The 20196-nt window shown below is 37.7% G+C and overlaps 1 protein-coding gene across 1 annotated transcript; it reads left to right on the top strand.

Annotated features, from left to right (window-relative positions):
* The first annotated feature begins 515 nt into the window (after positions 1-515).
* LOC6603789 (GDP-Man:Man(3)GlcNAc(2)-PP-Dol alpha-1,2-mannosyltransferase) lies at positions 516-20053 on the top strand. Its single transcript, XM_026992399.1, has 6 exons — positions 516-576; positions 633-934; positions 17912-18166; positions 18433-18891; positions 18950-19623; positions 19684-20053. Exons 1-6 carry the CDS (start codon positions 516-518, stop codon positions 19763-19765), a joined length of 1833 nt encoding a protein of 610 aa, XP_026848200.1. The 3' UTR covers positions 19766-20053.
* Positions 20054-20196: the final 143 nt, after the last annotated feature.

Raw genomic sequence — 20196 nt, 5'->3', positions numbered from 1 at the left:
TTTTTACGATGTATGACAAACGACTTACGTGCCTCGCAGGTGCATACATCGTCTTCCCTCCTGTATCATGCTTTACCTCATCAGCTTTGACCGGGCATGCTTTCATTGGTTCACCCCCAAATTATCTTTTTCATTGACGGTTTTTTCTTTTATTTTTGTATTCCCTTCAGCTCTATTGGACGAGACCCTTTCTGGACATAAACTGCTATTAAACTATTATTCAACTTCTGGTCTTCCGGTTTATATGAGCGAGTGTATGCTCGATGACGGCTGTCCACTCCAAGCACCTGACCGGCTGACATCGGAAAGTCCCCGTCGGCTCCTGCGCACGGGGCCACAATGCCATGCGTCCCTCGGGACATAATTAATGTTGGGCGATGCTGTGGACTTGCAATGGCCCCTTGCAATGGCCCTCTTCCTTGCGCTGTGTCGCTGAGTCGACAAAGTGGTTTCCTGTCTGCTGTGGAAACCACCGTCCTGGCGACGGTGGAAATATTGGTTAACGCCCATGGGATATGTCAGCCACACCCATTCATACGCCGCCGAATCAAACGTTGGGCCTTTGCTTCGAGACGCGTAAGTGAATCAGTATATAATGGTGGACATATTTTAAAATATATCTTCCTTCACAGAGGACTATGTACCCTACGCTTTGCTACAAACCGAGTCCTACCTGATTTCCCCCCGCCAGACGGAGCGCTATCCAAGCATTACCGACGAGCATTCGAGACAGACCGAGGCCTATCCCAGCCAGACATCCCAGCAGGACAAAAGCGCACCCCTTGCAAGATCCGAACTTAACAAGCCATCGTCATTTTTCGACCTGGTCATCGACAACTATCTCAAGGACTTTGGCATGGCAACCAAGGCAGGAACTGTGCGGACTACTAGACTTTATATAGATCTCGTTGCTGTTAGTTTTAAGGATATACATGTTTTCCACTTTTTTATATATTCATACTAGGTTAAGTTATGATGAATAAACCTATCCTTGCTGTATCCTGTATGGGGGAATCTATTCCGATTAAAAAAGTCGTGTCACGCCCCGATTGGTTCACAAATAACGGATAAAACTAAATATTGTTGATTGGGGAAAATGTCCTTAATCCTTGATAAGGAGTCCAATAAATCAAGGACATTTTTCCGATCACAGGAAGCCGTCTCACGATTCGATCGGGCCACAAATAGCCCAGAAAACTAAATATGTATAGTTGTGATGTTGGAGTCCTTACCGAAGGATCAAGGGCATTTTTCTGATCCCGGCGGGCCATGGCACGAACCGCGCACGAACAGGGCGTTGTTATTCTTGATTTATATCGAATAACTATTATTATAATTGTTATTCTTGATTTTTATTGAATAACTATTATTATAATTGTTATTCTTGATTTTTATTAAATAATTGTTATTATAATTGTTATTCTTGATTTTTATTGAATAACTATTATTATAATTGTTATTCTTGATTTTTATCGAATAACTATTATTATAATTGTTATTCTTGATTTTTATTGAATAACTATTATGATAATTGTTATTCTTGATTTTTTTTGAATAATTGTTATTATAATTGTTATTCTTGATTTTTATTGAATAACTATTATTATAATTGTTATTCTTGATTTTTATCGAATAACTATTATTATAATTGTTATTCTTGATTTTTATTGAATAACTATTATGATAATTGTTATTCTTGATTTTTATTGAATAATTGTTATTATAATTGTTATTCTTGATTTTTATTGAATAACTATTATGATAATTGTTATTCTTGATTTTTATTGAATAATTGTTATTATAATTGTTATTCTTGATTTGTATTGAATAACTATTATTATAATTGTTATTCTTGATTTTTATTGAATAACTATTATTATAATTGTTATTCTTGATTTTTATCGAATAACTATTATTATAATTGTTATTCTTGATTTTTATTGAATAACTATTATGATAATTGTTATTCTTGATTTTTATTGAATAATTGTTATTATAATTGTTATTCTTGATTTTTATTGAATAACTATTATTATAATTGTTATTCTTGATTTTTATTGAATAATTGTTATTATAATTGTTATTCTTGATTTTTATTGAATAACTATTATTATAATTGTTATTTTTGATTTTTATCGAATAACTATTATTATAATTGTTATTCTTGATTTTTATTGAATAACTATTATGATAATTGTTATTCTTGATTTTTTTTGAATAATTGTTATTATAATTGTTATTCTTGATTTTTATTGAATAACTATTATTATAATTGTTATTCTTGATTTTTATTGAATAATTGTTATTATAATTGTTATTCTTGATTTTTATTGAATAACTATTATTATAATTGTTATTCTTGATTTTTATCGAATAACTATTATTATAATTGTTATTCTTGATTTTTATTGAATAACTATTATGATAATTGTTATTCTTGATTTTTATTGAATAATTGTTATTATAATTGTTATTCTTGATTTTTATTGAATAACTATTATGATAACTGTTATTCTTGATTTTTATTGAATAACTATTATGATAATTGTTATTCTTGATTTTTATTGAATAATTGTTATTATAATTGTTATTCTTGATTTTTATTGAATAACTATTATGATAATTGTTATTCTTGATTTTTATTGAATAATTGTTATTATAATTGTTATTCTTGATTTTTATTGAATAACTATTATTATAATTGTTATTCTTGATTTTTATAGAATAACTATTATTATAATTGTTATTCTTGATTTTTATTGAATAACTATTATGATAATTGTTATTCTTGATTTTTATTGAATAATTGTTATTATAATTGTTATTCTTGATTTTTATTGAATAACTATTATGATAACTGTTATTCTTGATTTTTATTGAATAACTATTATGATAATTGTTATTCTTGATTTTTATTGAATAATTGTTATTATAATTGTTATTCTTGATTTTTATTGAATAACTATTATGATAATTGTTATTCTTGATTTTTAATGAATAATTGTTATTATAATTGTTATTCTTGATTTGTATTGAATAACTATTATTATAATTGTTATTCTTGATTTTTATTGAATAACTATTATTATAATTGTTATTCTTGATTTTTATCGAATAACTATTATTATAATTGTTATTCTTGATTTTTATTGAATAACTATTATGATAATTGTTATTCTTGATTTTTATTGAATAATTGTTATTATAATTGTTATTCTTGATTTTTATTGAATAACTATTATTATAATTGTTATTCTTGATTTTTATCGAATAACTATTATTATAATTGTTATTCTTGATTTTTATTGAATAACTATTATGATAATTGTTATTCTTGATTTTTTTTGAATAATTGTTATTATAATTGTTATTCTTGATTTTTATTGAATAACTATTATTATAATTGTTATTCTTGATTTTTATCGAATAACTATTATTATAATTGTTATTCTTGATTTTTATTGAATAACTATTATGATAATTGTTATTCTTGATTTTTATTGAATAATTGTTATTATAATTGTTATTCTTGATTTTTATTGAATAACTATTATGATAATTGTTATTCTTGATTTTTATTGAATAATTGTTATTATAATTGTTATTCTTGATTTGTATTGAATAACTATTATTATAATTGTTATTCTTGATTTTTATAGAATAACTATTATTATAATTGTTATTCTTGATTTTTATTGAATAACTATTATGATAATTGTTATTCTTGATTTTTTTTGAATAATTGTTATTATAATTGTTATTCTTGATTTTTATTGAATAACTATTATGATAATTGTTATTCTTGATTTTTATTGAATAATTGTTATTATAATTGTTATTCTTGATTTTTATTGAATAACTATTATGATAATTGTTATTCTTGATTTTTATTGAATAATTGTTATTATAATTGTTATTCTTGATTTTTATTGAATAACTATTATGATAATTGTTATTCTTGATTTTTATTGAATAATTGTTATTATAATTGTTATTCTTGATTTTTATTGAATAACTATTATTATAATTGTTATTCTTGATTTTTATCGAATAACTATTATTATAATTGTTATTCTTGATTTTTATTGAATAACTATTATGATAATTGTTATTCTTGATTTTTATTGAATAATTGTTATTATAATTGTTATTCTTGATTTTTATTAAATAACTATTATGATAACTGTTATTCTTGATTTTTATTGAATAACTATTATGATAATTGTTATTCTTGATTTTTATTGAATAATTGTTATTATAATTGTTATTCTTGATTTTTATTGAATAACTATTATGATAATTGTTATTCTTGATTTTTAATGAATAATTGTTATTATAATTGTTATTCTTGATTTGTATTGAATAACTATTATTATAATTGTTATTCTTGATTTTTATTGAATAACTATTATTATAATTGTTATTCTTGATTTTTATCGAATAACTATTATTATAATTGTTATTCTTGATTTTTATTGAATAACTATTATGATAATTGTTATTCTTGATTTTTATTGAATAATTGTTATTATAATTGTTATTCTTGATTTTTATTGAATAACTATTATTATAATTGTTATTCTTGATTTTTATCGAATAACTATTATTATAATTGTTATTCTTGATTTTTATTGAATAACTATTATGATAATTGTTATTCTTGATTTTTTTTGAATAATTGTTATTATAATTGTTATTCTTGATTTTTATTGAATAACTATTATTATAATTGTTATTCTTGATTTTTATCGAATAACTATTATTATAATTGTTATTCTTGATTTTTATTGAATAACTATTATGATAATTGTTATTCTTGATTTTTATTGAATAATTGTTATTATAATTGTTATTCTTGATTTTTATTGAATAACTATTATGATAATTGTTATTCTTGATTTTTATTGAATAATTGTTATTATAATTGTTATTCTTGATTTGTATTGAATAACTATTATTATAATTGTTATTCTTGATTTTTATCGAATAACTATTATTATAATTGTTATTCTTGATTTTTATTGAATAACTATTATGATAATTGTTATTCTTGATTTTTTTTGAATAATTGTTATTATAATTGTTATTCTTGATTTTTATTGAATAACTATTATGATAATTGTTATTCTTGATTTTTATTGAATAATTGTTATTATAATTGTTATTCTTGATTTTTATTGAATAACTATTATGATAATTGTTATTCTTGATTTTTATTGAATAATTGTTATTATAATTGTTATTCTTGATTTGTATTGAATAACTATTATTATAATTGTTATTCTTGATTTTTATTGAATAACTATTATTATAATTGTTATTCTTGATTTTTATCGAATAACTATTATTATAATTGTTATTCTTGATTTTTATTGAATAACTATTATGATAATTGTTATTCTTGATTTTTATTGAATAATTGTTATTATAATTGTTATTCTTGATTTTTATTGAATAACTATTATTATAATTGTTATTCTTGATTTTTATTGAATAATTGTTATTATAATTGTTATTCTTGATTTTTATTGAATAACTATTATTATAATTGTTATTCTTGATTTTTATCGAATAACTATTATTATAATTGTTATTCTTGATTTTTATTGAATAACTATTATGATAATTGTTATTCTTGATTTTTTTTGAATAATTGTTATTATAATTGTTATTCTTGATTTTTATTGAATAACTATTATTATAATTGTTATTCTTGATTTTTATCGAATAACTATTATTATAATTGTTATTCTTGATTTTTATTGAATAACTATTATTATAATTGTTATTCTTGATTTTTATTGAATAACTATTATTATAATTGTTATTGTTGATTTTTATCGAATAACTATTATTATAATTGTTATTCTTGATTTTTATTAAATAATTGTTATTATAATTGTTATTCTTGATTTTTATTTTACCCTCCCGATCCTGGGAGAGTTGGTCCTTTACCGATCTGGCCCTATGTGTCTGAGATATAGCCTTCTGAAGATTTGGATTTGCATATCATTAAAATACTGGTTTCTTCTGCACGCCATACTTTTGCAATACGGCATGTCTTGTCGTGTTTAGGAGAGTCCTGCCAATCGACTGCAATCGGAAAAAAAGGACATCCATTTTTTCACGATTTTCGCAAAAAATCATGATGGTTACATCATTAAATTTGCCAAAAATCGGCCTCATTTTCAAAGTCGAGATTTTGATGCCGAACGACAGGCTGGATCCTCCCGATCCTGGGAGAGTTGGTCTTTCACCGATCTGGCCCTATTTGCCGGAGATATAGCCCTCCTAGGAGTTGGTTTTGCATATCGCTAGAATACTGGTTTCTTCTGCACGCTATATCTCTGCGCCTCATTTTCAAAGTCGAGATTTTGATGCGGTTCGAAAGTCTGGATCCTCCCGATCCTGGGAGAGTTGGTCTTTCACCGATCTGGCCCTATTTGCCGGAGATATAGCCCTCCTAGGAGTTGGTTTTGCATATCGCTAGAATACTGGTTTCTTCTGCACGCTATATCTCTGCGCCTCATTTTCAAAGTCGAGATTTTGATGCGGTTCGAAAGTCTGGATCCTCCCGATCCTGGGAGAGTTGGTCTTTCACCGATCTGGCCCTATTTGCCGGAGATATAGCCCTCCTAGGAGTTGGTTTTGCATATCAAAAGAACAAAAGTTTCTTCTGCACGATATATCTCTGCGCCTCATTTTCAAAGTCGAGATTTTGATGCGGTTCGAAAGTCTGGATCCTCCTGGTCCTGGGAGAGTTGGTCTTTCACCGATCTGGCCCTATTTGTCTGAGAAATAGCCCTCCTAAGAGTTGGTTTTGCATATATGTATGTACCTAGAATACAGGTTTCTTCTGCACGCTATATCTCTGCAATATGGCAGCCGATCGGGGCGCGGCATGTCTTTTCATGTTCGGGCGAGTCCTGCCAATTGACTGCAATCGGAAAAAAGGACATCCATTTTTTCACGATTTTTGCAAAAAATCATGATGGTTACATCATTAAATTTGCCAAAAATCGGCCTCATTTTCGAAGTCGAGATTTTGATGCGGTTCGAAAGTCTGGATCCTCCCGATCCTGGGAGAGTTGGTCTTTCACCGATCTGGCCCTATTTGCCGGAGATATAGCCCTCCTTGGAGTTGGTTTTGCATATCCCTAGAATACAGGTTTCTTCTGCACGCTATATCTCTGCAATATGGCAGCCGATCGGGGCGCGGCATGTCTTTTCATGTTCGGGCGAGTCCTGCCAATTGACTGCAATCGGAAAAAAGGACATCCATTTTTTCACGATTTTTGCAAAAAATCATGATGGTTACATCATTAAATTTGCCAAAAATCGGCCTCATTTTCAAAGTCGAGATTTTGATGCGGTTCGAAAGTCTGGATCCTCCCGATCCTGGGAGAGTTGGTCTTTCACCGATCTGGCCCTATTTGCCGGAGATATAGCCCTCCTAGGAGTTGGTTTTGCATATCGAAAGAACAAAAGTTTCTTCTGCACGCTATATCTCTGCGCCTCATTTTCAAAGTCGAGATTTTGATGCGGTTCGAAAGTCTGGATCCTCCCGGTCCTGGGAGAGTTGGTCTTTCACCGATCTGGCCCTATTTGTCTGAGTAATAGCCCTCCTAGGAGTTGGTTTTCCATATATGTACCTAGAATACAGGTTTCTTCTGCACGCTATATCTCTGCAATATGGCAGCCGATCGGGGTTCGGCATGTCTTTTCACGATCGGGCGAGTCCTGCCAATCGACTGCAATCGGAAAAAAAGGACATCCATTTTTTCACGATTTTCGCAAAAAATCATGATGGTTACATCATTAAATTTGCCAAAAATCGGCCTCATTTTCAAAGTCGAGATTTTGATGCGGTTCGAAAGTCTGGATCCTCCCGATCCTGGGAGAGTTGGTCTTTCACCGATCTGGCCCTATTTGCCGGAGATATAGCCCTCCTAGGAGTTGGTTTTGCATATCGCTAGAATACTGGTTTCTTCTGCACGCTATATCTCTTCGCCTCATTTTCAAAGTCGAGATTTTGATGCGGTTCGAAAGTCTGGATCCTCCCGATCCTGGGAGAGTTGGTCTTTCACCGATCTGGCCCTATTTGTCTGAGATATAGCCCTCCTAGGAGTTGGTTTTGCATATCCCTAGAATACAGGTTTCTTCTGCACGCTATATCTCTGCGCCTCATTTTCAAAGTCGAGATTTTGATGCGGTTCGAAAGTCTGGATCCTCCCGATCCTGGGAGAGTTGGTCTTTCACCGATCTGGCCCTATTTGCCGGAGATATAGCCCTCCTAGGAGTTGGTTTTGCATATCCCTAGAATACAGGTTTCTTCTGCACGCTATATCTCTGCAATATGGCAGCCGATCGGGGCGCGGCATGTCTTTTCATGATCGGGCGAGTCCTGCCAATTGACTGCAATCGGAAAAAAGGACATCCATTTTTTCACGATTTTCGCAAAAAATCATGATGGTTACATCATTAAATTTGCCAAAAATCGGCCTCATTTTCAAAGTCGAGATTTTGATGCCGAACGACAGGCTGGATCCTCCCGATCCTGGGAGAGTTGGTCTTTCACCGATCTGGCCCTATTTGTCTGAGATATAGCCCTCCTAGGAGTTGGTTTTGCATATCCCTAGAATACAGGTTTCTTCTGCACGCTATATCTCTGCGCCTCATTTTCAAAGTCGAGATTTTGATGCGGTTCGAAAGTCTGGATCCTCCCGATCCTGGGAGAGTTGGTCTTTCACCGATCTGGCCCTATTTGCCGGAGATATAGCCCTCCTAGGAGTTGGTTTTGCATATCCCTAGAATACAGGTTTCTTCTGCACGCTATATCTCTGCAATATGGCAGCCGATCGGGGCGCGGCATGTCTTTTCATGATCGGGCGAGTCCTGCCAATTGACTGCAATCGGAAAAAAGGACATCCATTTTTTCACGATTTTCGCAAAAAATCATGATGGTTACATCATTAAATTTGCCAAAAATCGGCCTCATTTTCAAAGTCGAGATTCTGATGCCGAACGACAGGCTGGATCCTCCCGATCCTGGGAGAGTTGGTCTTTCACCGATCTGGCCCTATTTGCCGGAGATATAGCCCTCCTAGGAGTTGGTTTTGCATATCGCTAGAATACTGGTTTCTTCTGCACGCTATATCTCTGCGCCTCATTTTCAAAGTCGAGATTTTGATGCGTTTCGAAAGTCTGGATCCTCCCGATCCTGGGAGAGTTGGTCTTTCACCGATCTGGCCCTATTTGTCTGAGATATAGCCCTCCTAGGAGATGGTTTTGCGTATCAATAGAATACAGGTTTCTTCTGCATGCTATATCTCTGCAATATGGCAGCCGATCGGGGCGCGGCATGTCTTTTCATGATCGGGCGAGTCCTGCCAATTGACTGCAATCGGAAAAAAGGACATCCATTTTTTCACGATTTTCGCAAAAAATCATGATGGTTACATCATTAAATTTGCCAAAAATCGGCCTCATTTTCAAAGTCGAGATTCTGATGCCGAACGACAGGCTGGATCCTCCCGATCCTGGGAGAGTTGGTCTTTCACCGATCTGGCCCTATTTGCCGGAGATATAGCCCTCCTAGGAGTTGGTTTTGCATATCGCTAGAATACTTGTTTCTTCTGCACGCTATATCTCTGCGCCTCATTTTCAAAGTCGAGATTTTGATGCGGTTCGAAAGTCTGGATCCTCCCGATCCTGGGAGAGTTGGTCTTTCACCGATCTGGCCCTATTTGCCGGAGATATAGCCCTCCTAGGAGTTGGTTTTGCATATCAAAAGAACAAAAGTTTCTTCTGCACGATATATCTCTGCGCCTCATTTTCAAAGTCGAGATTTTGATGCGGTTCGAAAGTCTGGATCCTCCTGGTCCTGGGAGAGTTGGTCTTTCACCGATCTGGCCCTATTTGTCTGAGAAATAGCCCTCCTAAGAGTTGGTTTTGCATATATGTATGTACCTAGAATACAGGTTTCTTCTGCACGCTATATCTCTGCAATATGGCAGCCGATCGGGGCGCGGCATGTCTTTTCATGTTCGGGCGAGTCCTGCCAATTGACTGCAATCGGAAAAAAGGACATCCATTTTTTCACGATTTTTGCAAAAAATCATGATGGTTACATCATTAAATTTGCCAAAAATCGGCCTCATTTTCAAAGTCGAGATTTTGATGCGGTTCGAAAGTCTGGATCCTCCCGATCCTGGGAGAGTTGGTCTTTCACCGATCTGGCCCTATTTGCCGGAGATATAGCCCTCCTAGGAGTTGGTTTTGCATATCGCTAGAATACTGGTTTCTTCTGCACGCTATATCTCTGCGCCTCATTTTCAAAGTCGAGATTTTGATGCGGTTCGAAAGTCTGGATCCTCCCGATCCTGGGAGAGTTGGTCTTTCACCGATCTGGCCCTATTTGCCGGAGATATAGCCCTCCTTGGAGTTGGTTTTGCATATCCCTAGAATACAGGTTTCTTCTGCACGCTATATCTCTGCAATATGGCAGCCGATCGGGGCGCGGCATGTCTTTTCATGATCGGGCGAGTCCTGCCAATTGACTGCAATCGGCAAAAAGGACATCCATTTTTTCACGATTTTCGCAAAAAATCATGATGGTTACATCATTAAATTTGCCAAAAATCGGCCTCATTTTCAAAGTCGAGATTTTGATGCCGAACGACAGGCTGGATCCTCCCGATCCTGGGAGAGTTGGTCTTTCACCGATCTGGCCCTATTTGTCTGAGATATAGCCCTCCTAGGAGTTGGTTTTGCATATCCCTAGAATACAGGTTTCTTCTGCACGCTATATCTCTGCAATATGGCAGCCGATCGGGGCGCGGCATGTCTTTTCATGATCGGGCGAGTCCTGCCAATTGACTGCAATCGGAAAAAAGGACATCCATTTTTTCACGATTTTCGCAAAAAATCATGATGGTTACATCATTAAATTTGCCAAAAATCGGCCTCATTTTCAAAGTCGAGATTCTGATGCCGAACGACAGGCTGGATCCTCCCGATCCTGGGAGAGTTGGTCTTTCACCGATCTGGCCCTATTTGCCGGAGATATAGCCCTCCTAGGAGTTGGTTTTGCATATCGCTAGAATACTGGTTTCTTCTGCACGCTATATCTCTGCGCCTCATTTTCAAAGTCGAGATTTTGATGCGGTTCGAAAGTCTGGATCCTCCCGATCCTGGGAGAGTTGGTCTTTCACCGATCTGGCCCTATTTGCCGGAGATATAGCCCTCCTAGGAGTTGGTTTTGCATATCAAAAGAACAAAAGTTTCTTCTGCACGCTATATCTCTGCGCCTCATTTTCAAAGTCGAGATTTTGATGCGGTTCGAAAGTCTGGATCCTCCCGATCCTGGGAGAGTTGGTCTTTCACCGATCTGGCCCTATTTGCCGGAGATATAGCCCTCCTTGGAGTTGGTTTTGCATATCCCTAGAATACAGGTTTCTTCTGCACGCTATATCTCTGCAATATGGCAGCCGATCGGGGCGCGGCATGTCTTTTCATGATCGGGCGAGTCCTGCCAATTGACTGCAATCGGCAAAAAGGACATCCATTTTTTCACGATTTTCGCAAAAAATCATGATGGTTACATCATTAAATTTGCCAAAAATCGGCCTCATTTTCAAAGTCGAGATTTTGATGCCGAACGACAGGCTGGATCCTCCCGATCCTGGGAGAGTTGGTCTTTCACCGATCTGGCCCTATTTGTCTGAGATATAGCCCTCCTAGGAGTTGGTTTTGCATATCCCTAGAATACAGGTTTCTTCTGCACGCTATATCTCTGCAATATGGCAGCCGATCGGGGCGCGGCATGTCTTTTCATGATCGGGCGAGTCCTGCCAATTGACTGCAATCGGAAAAAAGGACATCCATTTTTTCACGATTTTCGCAAAAAATCATGATGGTTACATCATTAAATTTGCCAAAAATCGGCCTCATTTTCAAAGTCGAGATTCTGATGCCGAACGACAGGCTGGATCCTCCCGATCCTGGGAGAGTTGGTCTTTCACCGATCTGGCCCTATTTGCCGGAGATATAGCCCTCCTAGGAGTTGGTTTTGCATATCGCTAGAATACTGGTTTCTTCTGCACGCTATATCTCTGCGCCTCATTTTCAAAGTCGAGATTTTGATGCGGTTCGAAAGTCTGGATCCTCCCGATCCTGGGAGAGTTGGTCTTTCACCGATCTGGCCCTATTTGCCGGAGATATAGCCCTCCTAGGAGTTGGTTTTGCATATCAAAAGAACAAAAGTTTCTTCTGCACGCTATATCTCTGCGCCTCATTTTCAAAGTCGAGATTTTGATGCGGTTCGAAAGTCTGGATCCTCCCGATCCTGGGAGAGTTGGTCTTTCACCGATCTGGCCCTATTTGCCGGAGATATAGCCCTCCTAGGAGTTGGTTTTGCATATCGCTAGAATACAGGTTTCTTCTGCACGCTATATCTCTGCGCCTCATTTTCAAAGTCGAGATTTTGATGCGGTTCGAAAGTCTGGATCCTCCCGATCCTGGGAGAGTTGGTCTTTCACCGATCTGGCCCTATTTGCCGGAGATATAGCCCTCCTAGGAGTTGGTTTTGCATATCCCTAGAATACAGGTTTCTTCTGCACGCTATATCTCTGCAATATGGCAGCCGATCGGGGCGCGGCATGTCTTTTCATGATCGGGCGAGTCCTGCCAATTGACTGCAATCGGAAAAAAGGACATCCATTTTTTCACGATTTTCGCAAAAAATCATGATGGTTACATCATTAAATTTGCCAAAAATCGGCCTCATTTTCAAAGTCGAGATTCTGATGCCGAACGACAGGCTGGATCCTCCCGATCCTGGGAGAGTTGGTCTTTCACCGATCTGGCCCTATTTGCCGGAGATATAGCCCTCCTAGGAGTTGGTTTTGCATATCGCTAGAATACTGGTTTCTTCTGCACGCTATATCTCTGCGCCTCATTTTCAAAGTCGAGATTTTGATGCGGTTCGAAAGTCTGGATCCTCCCGATCCTGGGAGAGTTGGTCTTTCACCGATCTGGCCCTATTTGTCTGAGATATAGCCCTCCTAGGAGATGGTTTTGCGTATCAATAGAATACAGGTTTCTTCTGCATGCTATATCTCTGCAATATGGCAGCAGATCGGGGCGCGGCATGTCTTTTCATGTTCGGGCGAGTCCTGCCAATTGACTGCAATCGGAAAAAAGGACATCCATTTTTTCACGATTTTTGCAAAAAATCATGATGGTTACATCATTAAATTTGCCAAAAATCGGCCTCATTTTCAAAGTCGAGATTTTGATGCCGAACGACAGGCTGGATCCTCCCGATCCTGGGAGAGTTGGTCTTTCACCGATCTGGCCCTATTTGTCTGAGATATAGCCCTCCTAGGAGTTGGTTTTGCATATCCCTAGAATACAGGTTTCTTCTGCACGCTATATCTCTGCGCCTCATTTTCAAAGTCGAGATTTTGATGCGGTTCGAAAGTCTGGATCCTCCCGATCCTGGGAGAGTTGGTCTTTCACCGATCTGGCCCTATTTGCCGGAGATATAGCCCTCCTAGGAGTTGGTTTTGCATATCCCTAGAATACAGGTTTCTTCTGCACGCTATATCTCTGCAATATGGCAGCCGATCGGGGCGCGGCATGTCTTTTCATGATCGGGCGAGTCCTGCCAATTGACTGCAATCGGAAAAAAGGACATCCATTTTTTCACGATTTTCGCAAAAAATCATGATGGTTACATCATTAAATTTGCCAAAAATCGGCCTCATTTTCAAAGTCGAGATTCTGATGCCGAACGACAGGCTGGATCCTCCCGATCCTGGGAGAGTTGGTCTTTCACCGATCTGGCCCTATTTGCCGGAGATATAGCCCTCCTAGGAGTTGGTTTTGCATATCGCTAGAATACTGGTTTCTTCTGCACGCTATATCTCTGCGCCTCATTTTCAAAGTCGAGATTTTGATGCGGTTCGAAAGTCTGGATCCTCCCGATCCTGGGAGAGTTGGTCTTTCACCGATCTGGCCCTATTTGCCGGAGATATAGCCCTCCTAGGAGTTGGTTTTGCATATCAAAAGAACAAAAGTTTCTTCTGCACGCTATATCTCTGCGCCTCATTTTCAAAGTCGAGATTTTGATGCGGTTCGAAAGTCTGGATCCTCCCGATCCTGGGAGAGTTGGTCTTTCACCGATCTGGCCCTATTTGCCGGAGATATAGCCCTCCTAGGAGTTGGTTTTGCATATCGAAAGAACAAAAGTTTCTTCTGCACGCTATATCTCTGCGCCTCATTTTCAAAGTCGAGATTTTGATGCGGTTCGAAAGTCTGGATCCTCCTGGTCCTGGGAGAGTTGGTCTTTCACCGATCTGGCCCTATTTGTCTGAGAAATAGCCCTCCTAAGAGTTGGTTTTGCATATATGTATGTACCTAGAATACAGGTTTCTTCTGCACGCTATATCTCTGCAATATGGCAGCCGATCGGGGCGCGGCATGTCTTTTCATGTTCGGGCGAGTCCTGCCAATTGACTGCAATCGGAAAAAAGGACATCCATTTTTTCACGATTTTTGCAAAAAATCATGATGGTTACATCATTAAATTTGCCAAAAATCGGCCTCATTTTCAAAGTCGAGATTTTGATGCGGTTCGAAAGTCTGGATCCTCCCGATCCTGGGAGAGTTGGTCTTTCACCGATCTGGCCCTATTTGCCGGAGATATAGCCCTCCTAGGAGTTGGTTTTGCATATCGCTAGAATACTGGTTTCTTCTGCACGCTATATCTCTGCGCCTCATTTTCAAAGTCGAGATTTTGATGCGGTTCGAAAGTCTGGATCCTCCCGATCCTGGGAGAGTTGGTCTTTCACCGATCTGGCCCTATTTGCCGGAGATATAGCCCTCCTAGGAGTTGGTTTTGCATATCAAAAGAACAAAAGTTTCTTCTGCACGCTATATCTCTGCGCCTCATTTTCAAAGTCGAGATTTTGATGCGGTTCGAAAGTCTGGATCCTCCCGATCCTGGGAGAGTTGGTCTTTCACCGATCTGGCCCTATTTGTCGGAGATATAGCCCTCCTAGGAGTTGGTTTTGCATATCCCTAGAATACAGGTTTCTTCTGCACGCTATATCTCTGCAATATGGCAGCCGATCGGGGCGCGGCATGTCTTTTCATGTTCGGGCGAGTCCTGCCAATTGACTGCAATCGGAAAAAAGGACATCCATTTTTTCACGATTTTTGCAAAAAATCATGATGGTTACATCATTAAATTTGCCAAAAATCGGCCTCATTTTCAAAGTCGAGATTTTGATGCCGAACGACAGGCTGGATCCTCCCGATCCTGGGAGAGTTGGTCTTTCACCGATCTGGCCCTATTTGTCTGAGATATAGCCCTCCTAGGAGTTGGTTTTGCATATCCCTAGAATACAGGTTTCTTCTGCACGCTATATCTCTGCAATATGGCAGCCGATCGGGGCGCGGCATGTCTTTTCATGATCGGGCGAGTCCTGCCAATTGACTGCAATCGGAGAAAAGGACATCCATTTTTTCACGATTTTCGCAAAAAATCATGATGGTTACATCATTAAATTTGCCAAAAATCGGCCTCATTTTCAAAGTCGAGATTTTGATGCGGTTCGAAAGTCTGGATGGGAGAGTTGGTCTTTCACCGATCTGGCCCTATTTGTCTGAGCTATAGCCCTCCTAGGAGTTGGTTTTGCATATCCCTAGAATACAGGTTTCTTCTGCACGCTATATCTCTGCAATATGGCAGCCGATCGGGGCGCGGAATGTCTTTTCATGTTCGGGCGAGTCCTGCCAATTGACTGCAATCGGAAAAAAGGACATCCATTTTTTCACGATTTTCGCAAAAAATCATGATGGTTACATCATTAAATTTGCCAAAAATCGGCCTCATTTTCAAAGTCGAGATTTTGATGCGGTTCGAAAGTCTGGAACCTCCCGATCCTGGGAGAGTTGGTCTTTCACCGATATGGCCCTATTTGTCTGAGATATAGCCCTCCTAGGAGATGGTTTTGCGTATCAATAGAATACAGGTTTCTTCTGCACGCTATATCTCTGCAATATGGCAGCCGATCGGGGCGCGGCATGTCTTTTCATGATCGGGCGAGTCCTGCCAATTGACTGCAATCGGAAAAAAGGACATACATTTTTTCACGATTTTCGCAAAAAATCATGATGGTTACATCATTAAATTTGCCAAAAATCGGCCTCATTTTTAAAGTCGAGATTTTGATGCGGTTCGAAAGTCTGGATCCTCCCGATCCTGGGAGAGTTTGTCTTTCACCGATCTGGCCCTATTTGCCGGAGATATAGCCCTCCTAGGAGTTGGTTTTGCATATCGAAAGAACAAAAGTTTCTTCTGCACGCTATATCTCTGCGCCTCATTTACAAAGTCGAGATTTTGATGCGGTTCGAAAGTCTGGATCCTCCCGATCCTGGGAGAGTTGGTCTTTCACCGATCTGGCCCTATTTGTCTGAGATATAGCCCTCCTAGGAGATGGTTTTGCGTATCAATAGAATACAGGTTTCTTCTGCACGCTATATCTCTGCAATATGGCAGCCGATCGGGGCGCGGCATGTCTTTTCATGATCGGGCGAGTCCTGCCAATTGACTGCAATCGGAAAAAGGGACATCCATTTTTTCACGATTTTCGCAAAAAATCATGATGGTTACATCATTAAATTTGCCAAAAATCGGCCTCATTTTCAAAGTCGGGAGATCCTGGGAGAGTTGGTCTTTCACCGATCTGGCCCTATTTGTCTGAGAAATAGCCCTCCTAGGAGTTGGTTTTGCATATATGTATGTACCTAGAATACAGGTTTCTTCTGCACGCTATATCTCTGCAATATGGCAGCCGATCGGGGCGCGGCATGTCTTTTCATGATCGGGCGAGTCCTGCCAATTGACTGCAATCGGAAAAAAGGACATCCATTTTTTCACGATTTTCGCAAAAAATCATGATGGTTACATCATTAAATTTGCCAAAAATCGGCCTCATTTTCAAAGTCGGGAGATCCTGGGAGAGTTGGTCTTTCACCGATCTGGCCCTATTTGTCTGAGATATAGCCCTCCTAGGATTTGATTTTGCATATCCCTGGAATACAGGTTTCTTCTGCACGCTATATCTCTGCAATATGGCAGCCGATCGGGGCGCGGCATGTCTTTTCACGATCGGGCGAGTCCTGCCAATTGACTGCAATCGGAAAACAGGACATCCATTTTTTCGCGATTTTCGCAAAAAATCATGATGGTTACATCATTAAATTTGCTAAAAATCGGCCTCATTTTCAAAGTCGAGATTTTGATGCCGAACGACAGGCTGGATCCTCCCGATCCTGGGAGAGTTGGTCTTTCAGCGATCTGGCCATATTTGTCTTAGATATATAGTTCCGAAGAGTTGGTTTTTGGCTAAGTTCGTTTTTTCATCGGTATATATTTTAGTATTTTTCTGGTGGGCAGACTGTATATTTTATTGTTAAGTCCCGGGTCACATTGATTTTCTTGCCACCATGTCTAGCTCACACCTTGCCAATTTTATAATTTGTATAGTATTTTCCAGTATATTTTAAGACGCGTGTAGAGATGAAAATTGCAGAACTTAAAGTTAACCAGTATTTTAGGAAATTGATTTATCAATCGAATCAAGTTAAGAGTTCAGACCCTCAGGTCTAAGCTTGCTGGTAATATTCAACCGAATATCAAGAGCGAGGAATATGATGCAACATGATACAAATAATTTGTCAGTATATTTTGAATTTTGTGACGTTTTCGGTATATTTCTGAGGGTCATATACGGTTCATATGTCTTATAGATAATCCGCGGTCACACTGCATACGTGTAATAATAATGATAAAACAACAACAAACAAAAACAACAAACTAACTATATAATGATTGGCTTAGTGTAAGAGAAAACGATGTTACTTTGACTTGAGTTTCTTAATAATTGGTTTTCTTTATAGCCTTTGGATGCTGCTACTGCTGCTCTCCATATCCATTGCTTCGTTTATTTGTTTGCGACAGTGGCTACAAAACAAGAAAAATAAATTGCATGCGTCGTCGTCAGATAATAGGGTTTATGTCGGCATTTTCCATCCCTACTGTAACTCGGGTGGTGGTGGAGAGCGTGTCTTATGGTGCGCCGTGAGAGCTTTGCAGGTACTTGTCTTGTTGAAACATAGTCTGCCTTAAAGTCTGGCTAGAATCTGCACTCAATCACTCTCTATGTACAAACATCATATGTTGATAAGAAGTTGGCCTTATCTAAGCTTGTGATTGCACTATGCGACAAATTTTGGGGCAGAGGCACGTTTTTGAATGATATTTTTACAATGTGTAGCTTTTGAGCTATCTTCAGAGCTACCCGTTCCGTTCACATTTGCTCAATAATTTGTTAACATCTTTTCAACATTATTTCATTTAAGGAAAAGTACCCCAATGCCAAGATGGTTATTTATACGGGAGACATAGATGCGTCCCCGAATTCAATATTAGAAAAAGCTAAGAATGTGTTCAACATTGTAATTGATAGTGATAACGTAGAGTTCGTGTTTTTGAAGCAACGGAACTGGATAGAATCGAAAACCTATCCGCACTTTACTTTATTGGGCCAAAGCCTAGGATCCATGCTATTAGGATTGGAAGCGATTTGCAAATTCCCTCCGGATGTCTTTATTGATACCATGGGATATGCTTTTACTTTTCCCTTATTCCGATATTTGGTTCAGGCAAAAATCGGCGCCTACGTACATTATCCAGTGATCAGTACCGACATGTTAAGGAGAGTTCAGAGTCGCCAATTGGCCCACAATAACAAGAAATACGTGGCGAGAAATCCATTTCTTACTTGGGCAAAACTGGCTTATTACCGCTTGTTTTCAAAGGTGAGTTGCTTACAAAGGATATATGGTAATGATTAAACCTTATCTACAACATTCCTAGATTTATAAATGGATGGGCCGTTGCGCTGACACAATTATGGTAAACTCCACATGGACTGAGAATCACATATTACAACTGTGGGATGTGCCCTTTAAAACGCATCGTGTGTATCCTCCCTGTGAAGTGAGCCATCTTAAAAATCTTCCGCATTCAGAGAAAAATGATGAGGTTATCATATTATCTGTGGGACAGTTTCGTCCAGAAAAAGACCATCCATTGCAACTACAAGCTATGTATGAGCTAAGAACTCTATTAGCACAAGAGGAATCGCTTTGGAATAAAATACGACTCGTCATTGTGGGCTCTTGCCGAAATAAAGATGACTACGAGAGGCTGAAAAACATGGAAGATTTGTCAAAGCATTTGTCTCTGGAAAACTGTGTTCAATTTCATGTGAATGTTTCGTATGATGATCTTCTGAGGCTATTTCAAAGTGCTCATATTGGAATACATACCATGTGGAATGAACATTTTGGAATTGGAATTGTTGAATGTATGGCAGCTGGTCTTATAATGGTAGCTCATAGGTCTGGAGGTCCTCTACTCGATATCATTGAAACCTCTGAAGGCAGTCAAAACGGATTTCTGGCAACTGATGCAGTTGAGTATGCGGAAAATATATTAAATATAATTCTCGATTCGTTTGACACAAATAGAATTCGAAATGCGGCAAGGTATGTGATTACCAATTTGTATCTTAAAAACTACCTATCTATGTTATTGTTTCTTTTCAGATCATCGGTGGAGAGATTTTCTGAACAAGAATTTGAAAAAGGTTTTTTACGAGCTACCTCAACCTTGTTTACAGACGTATAAAGCCCAAAGGGAATAGTATTTCCACCCCGCAAGAGAGCCATTCTACTCCAGTAGGACATAGAACATAAAGAACTAGGGGATTAAGCCCCAACCGTTTAAGACTGTGGTAGTTATTATTCTGGCACCCCGCCAGGCTGAAGCTCTGAGTGTAACGTGCTTCACGTGTTTTGTATTTTGATCGCTGCCGCCAATCTGTGGAATCCCCACTGGGCAGTCACCGGCACCTTTCGCGTGGGCCAATGACACCTTGACGCCCAGTTCCAACAAGCGCAACCCACAGCCACCGGTTTTCGAAGAGTTGAACTTTCAGCTCTAAGGTATTTTCAGCTATTTAGGCAAGGTTTTTCCAATACCAACTTGGTCAAATATTTGTTCAGAAAATAGCAATCCAATGAATGCATTATATTATTATTTATAATAATAACACCCAA

The sequence above is a fragment of the Drosophila persimilis genome, unplaced genomic scaffold, assembly GCF_003286085.1.
Source record: "Drosophila persimilis strain 14011-0111.01,24,50 unplaced genomic scaffold, DperRS2 tig00000732-arrow-arrow-pilon, whole genome shotgun sequence".
NCBI classification, from domain to species: domain Eukaryota; kingdom Metazoa; phylum Arthropoda; class Insecta; order Diptera; family Drosophilidae; genus Drosophila; species Drosophila persimilis.
The sequence above is the reverse complement of the archived record's forward strand: the minus strand, read 5'-3'. Positions and strand labels throughout refer to the sequence as shown.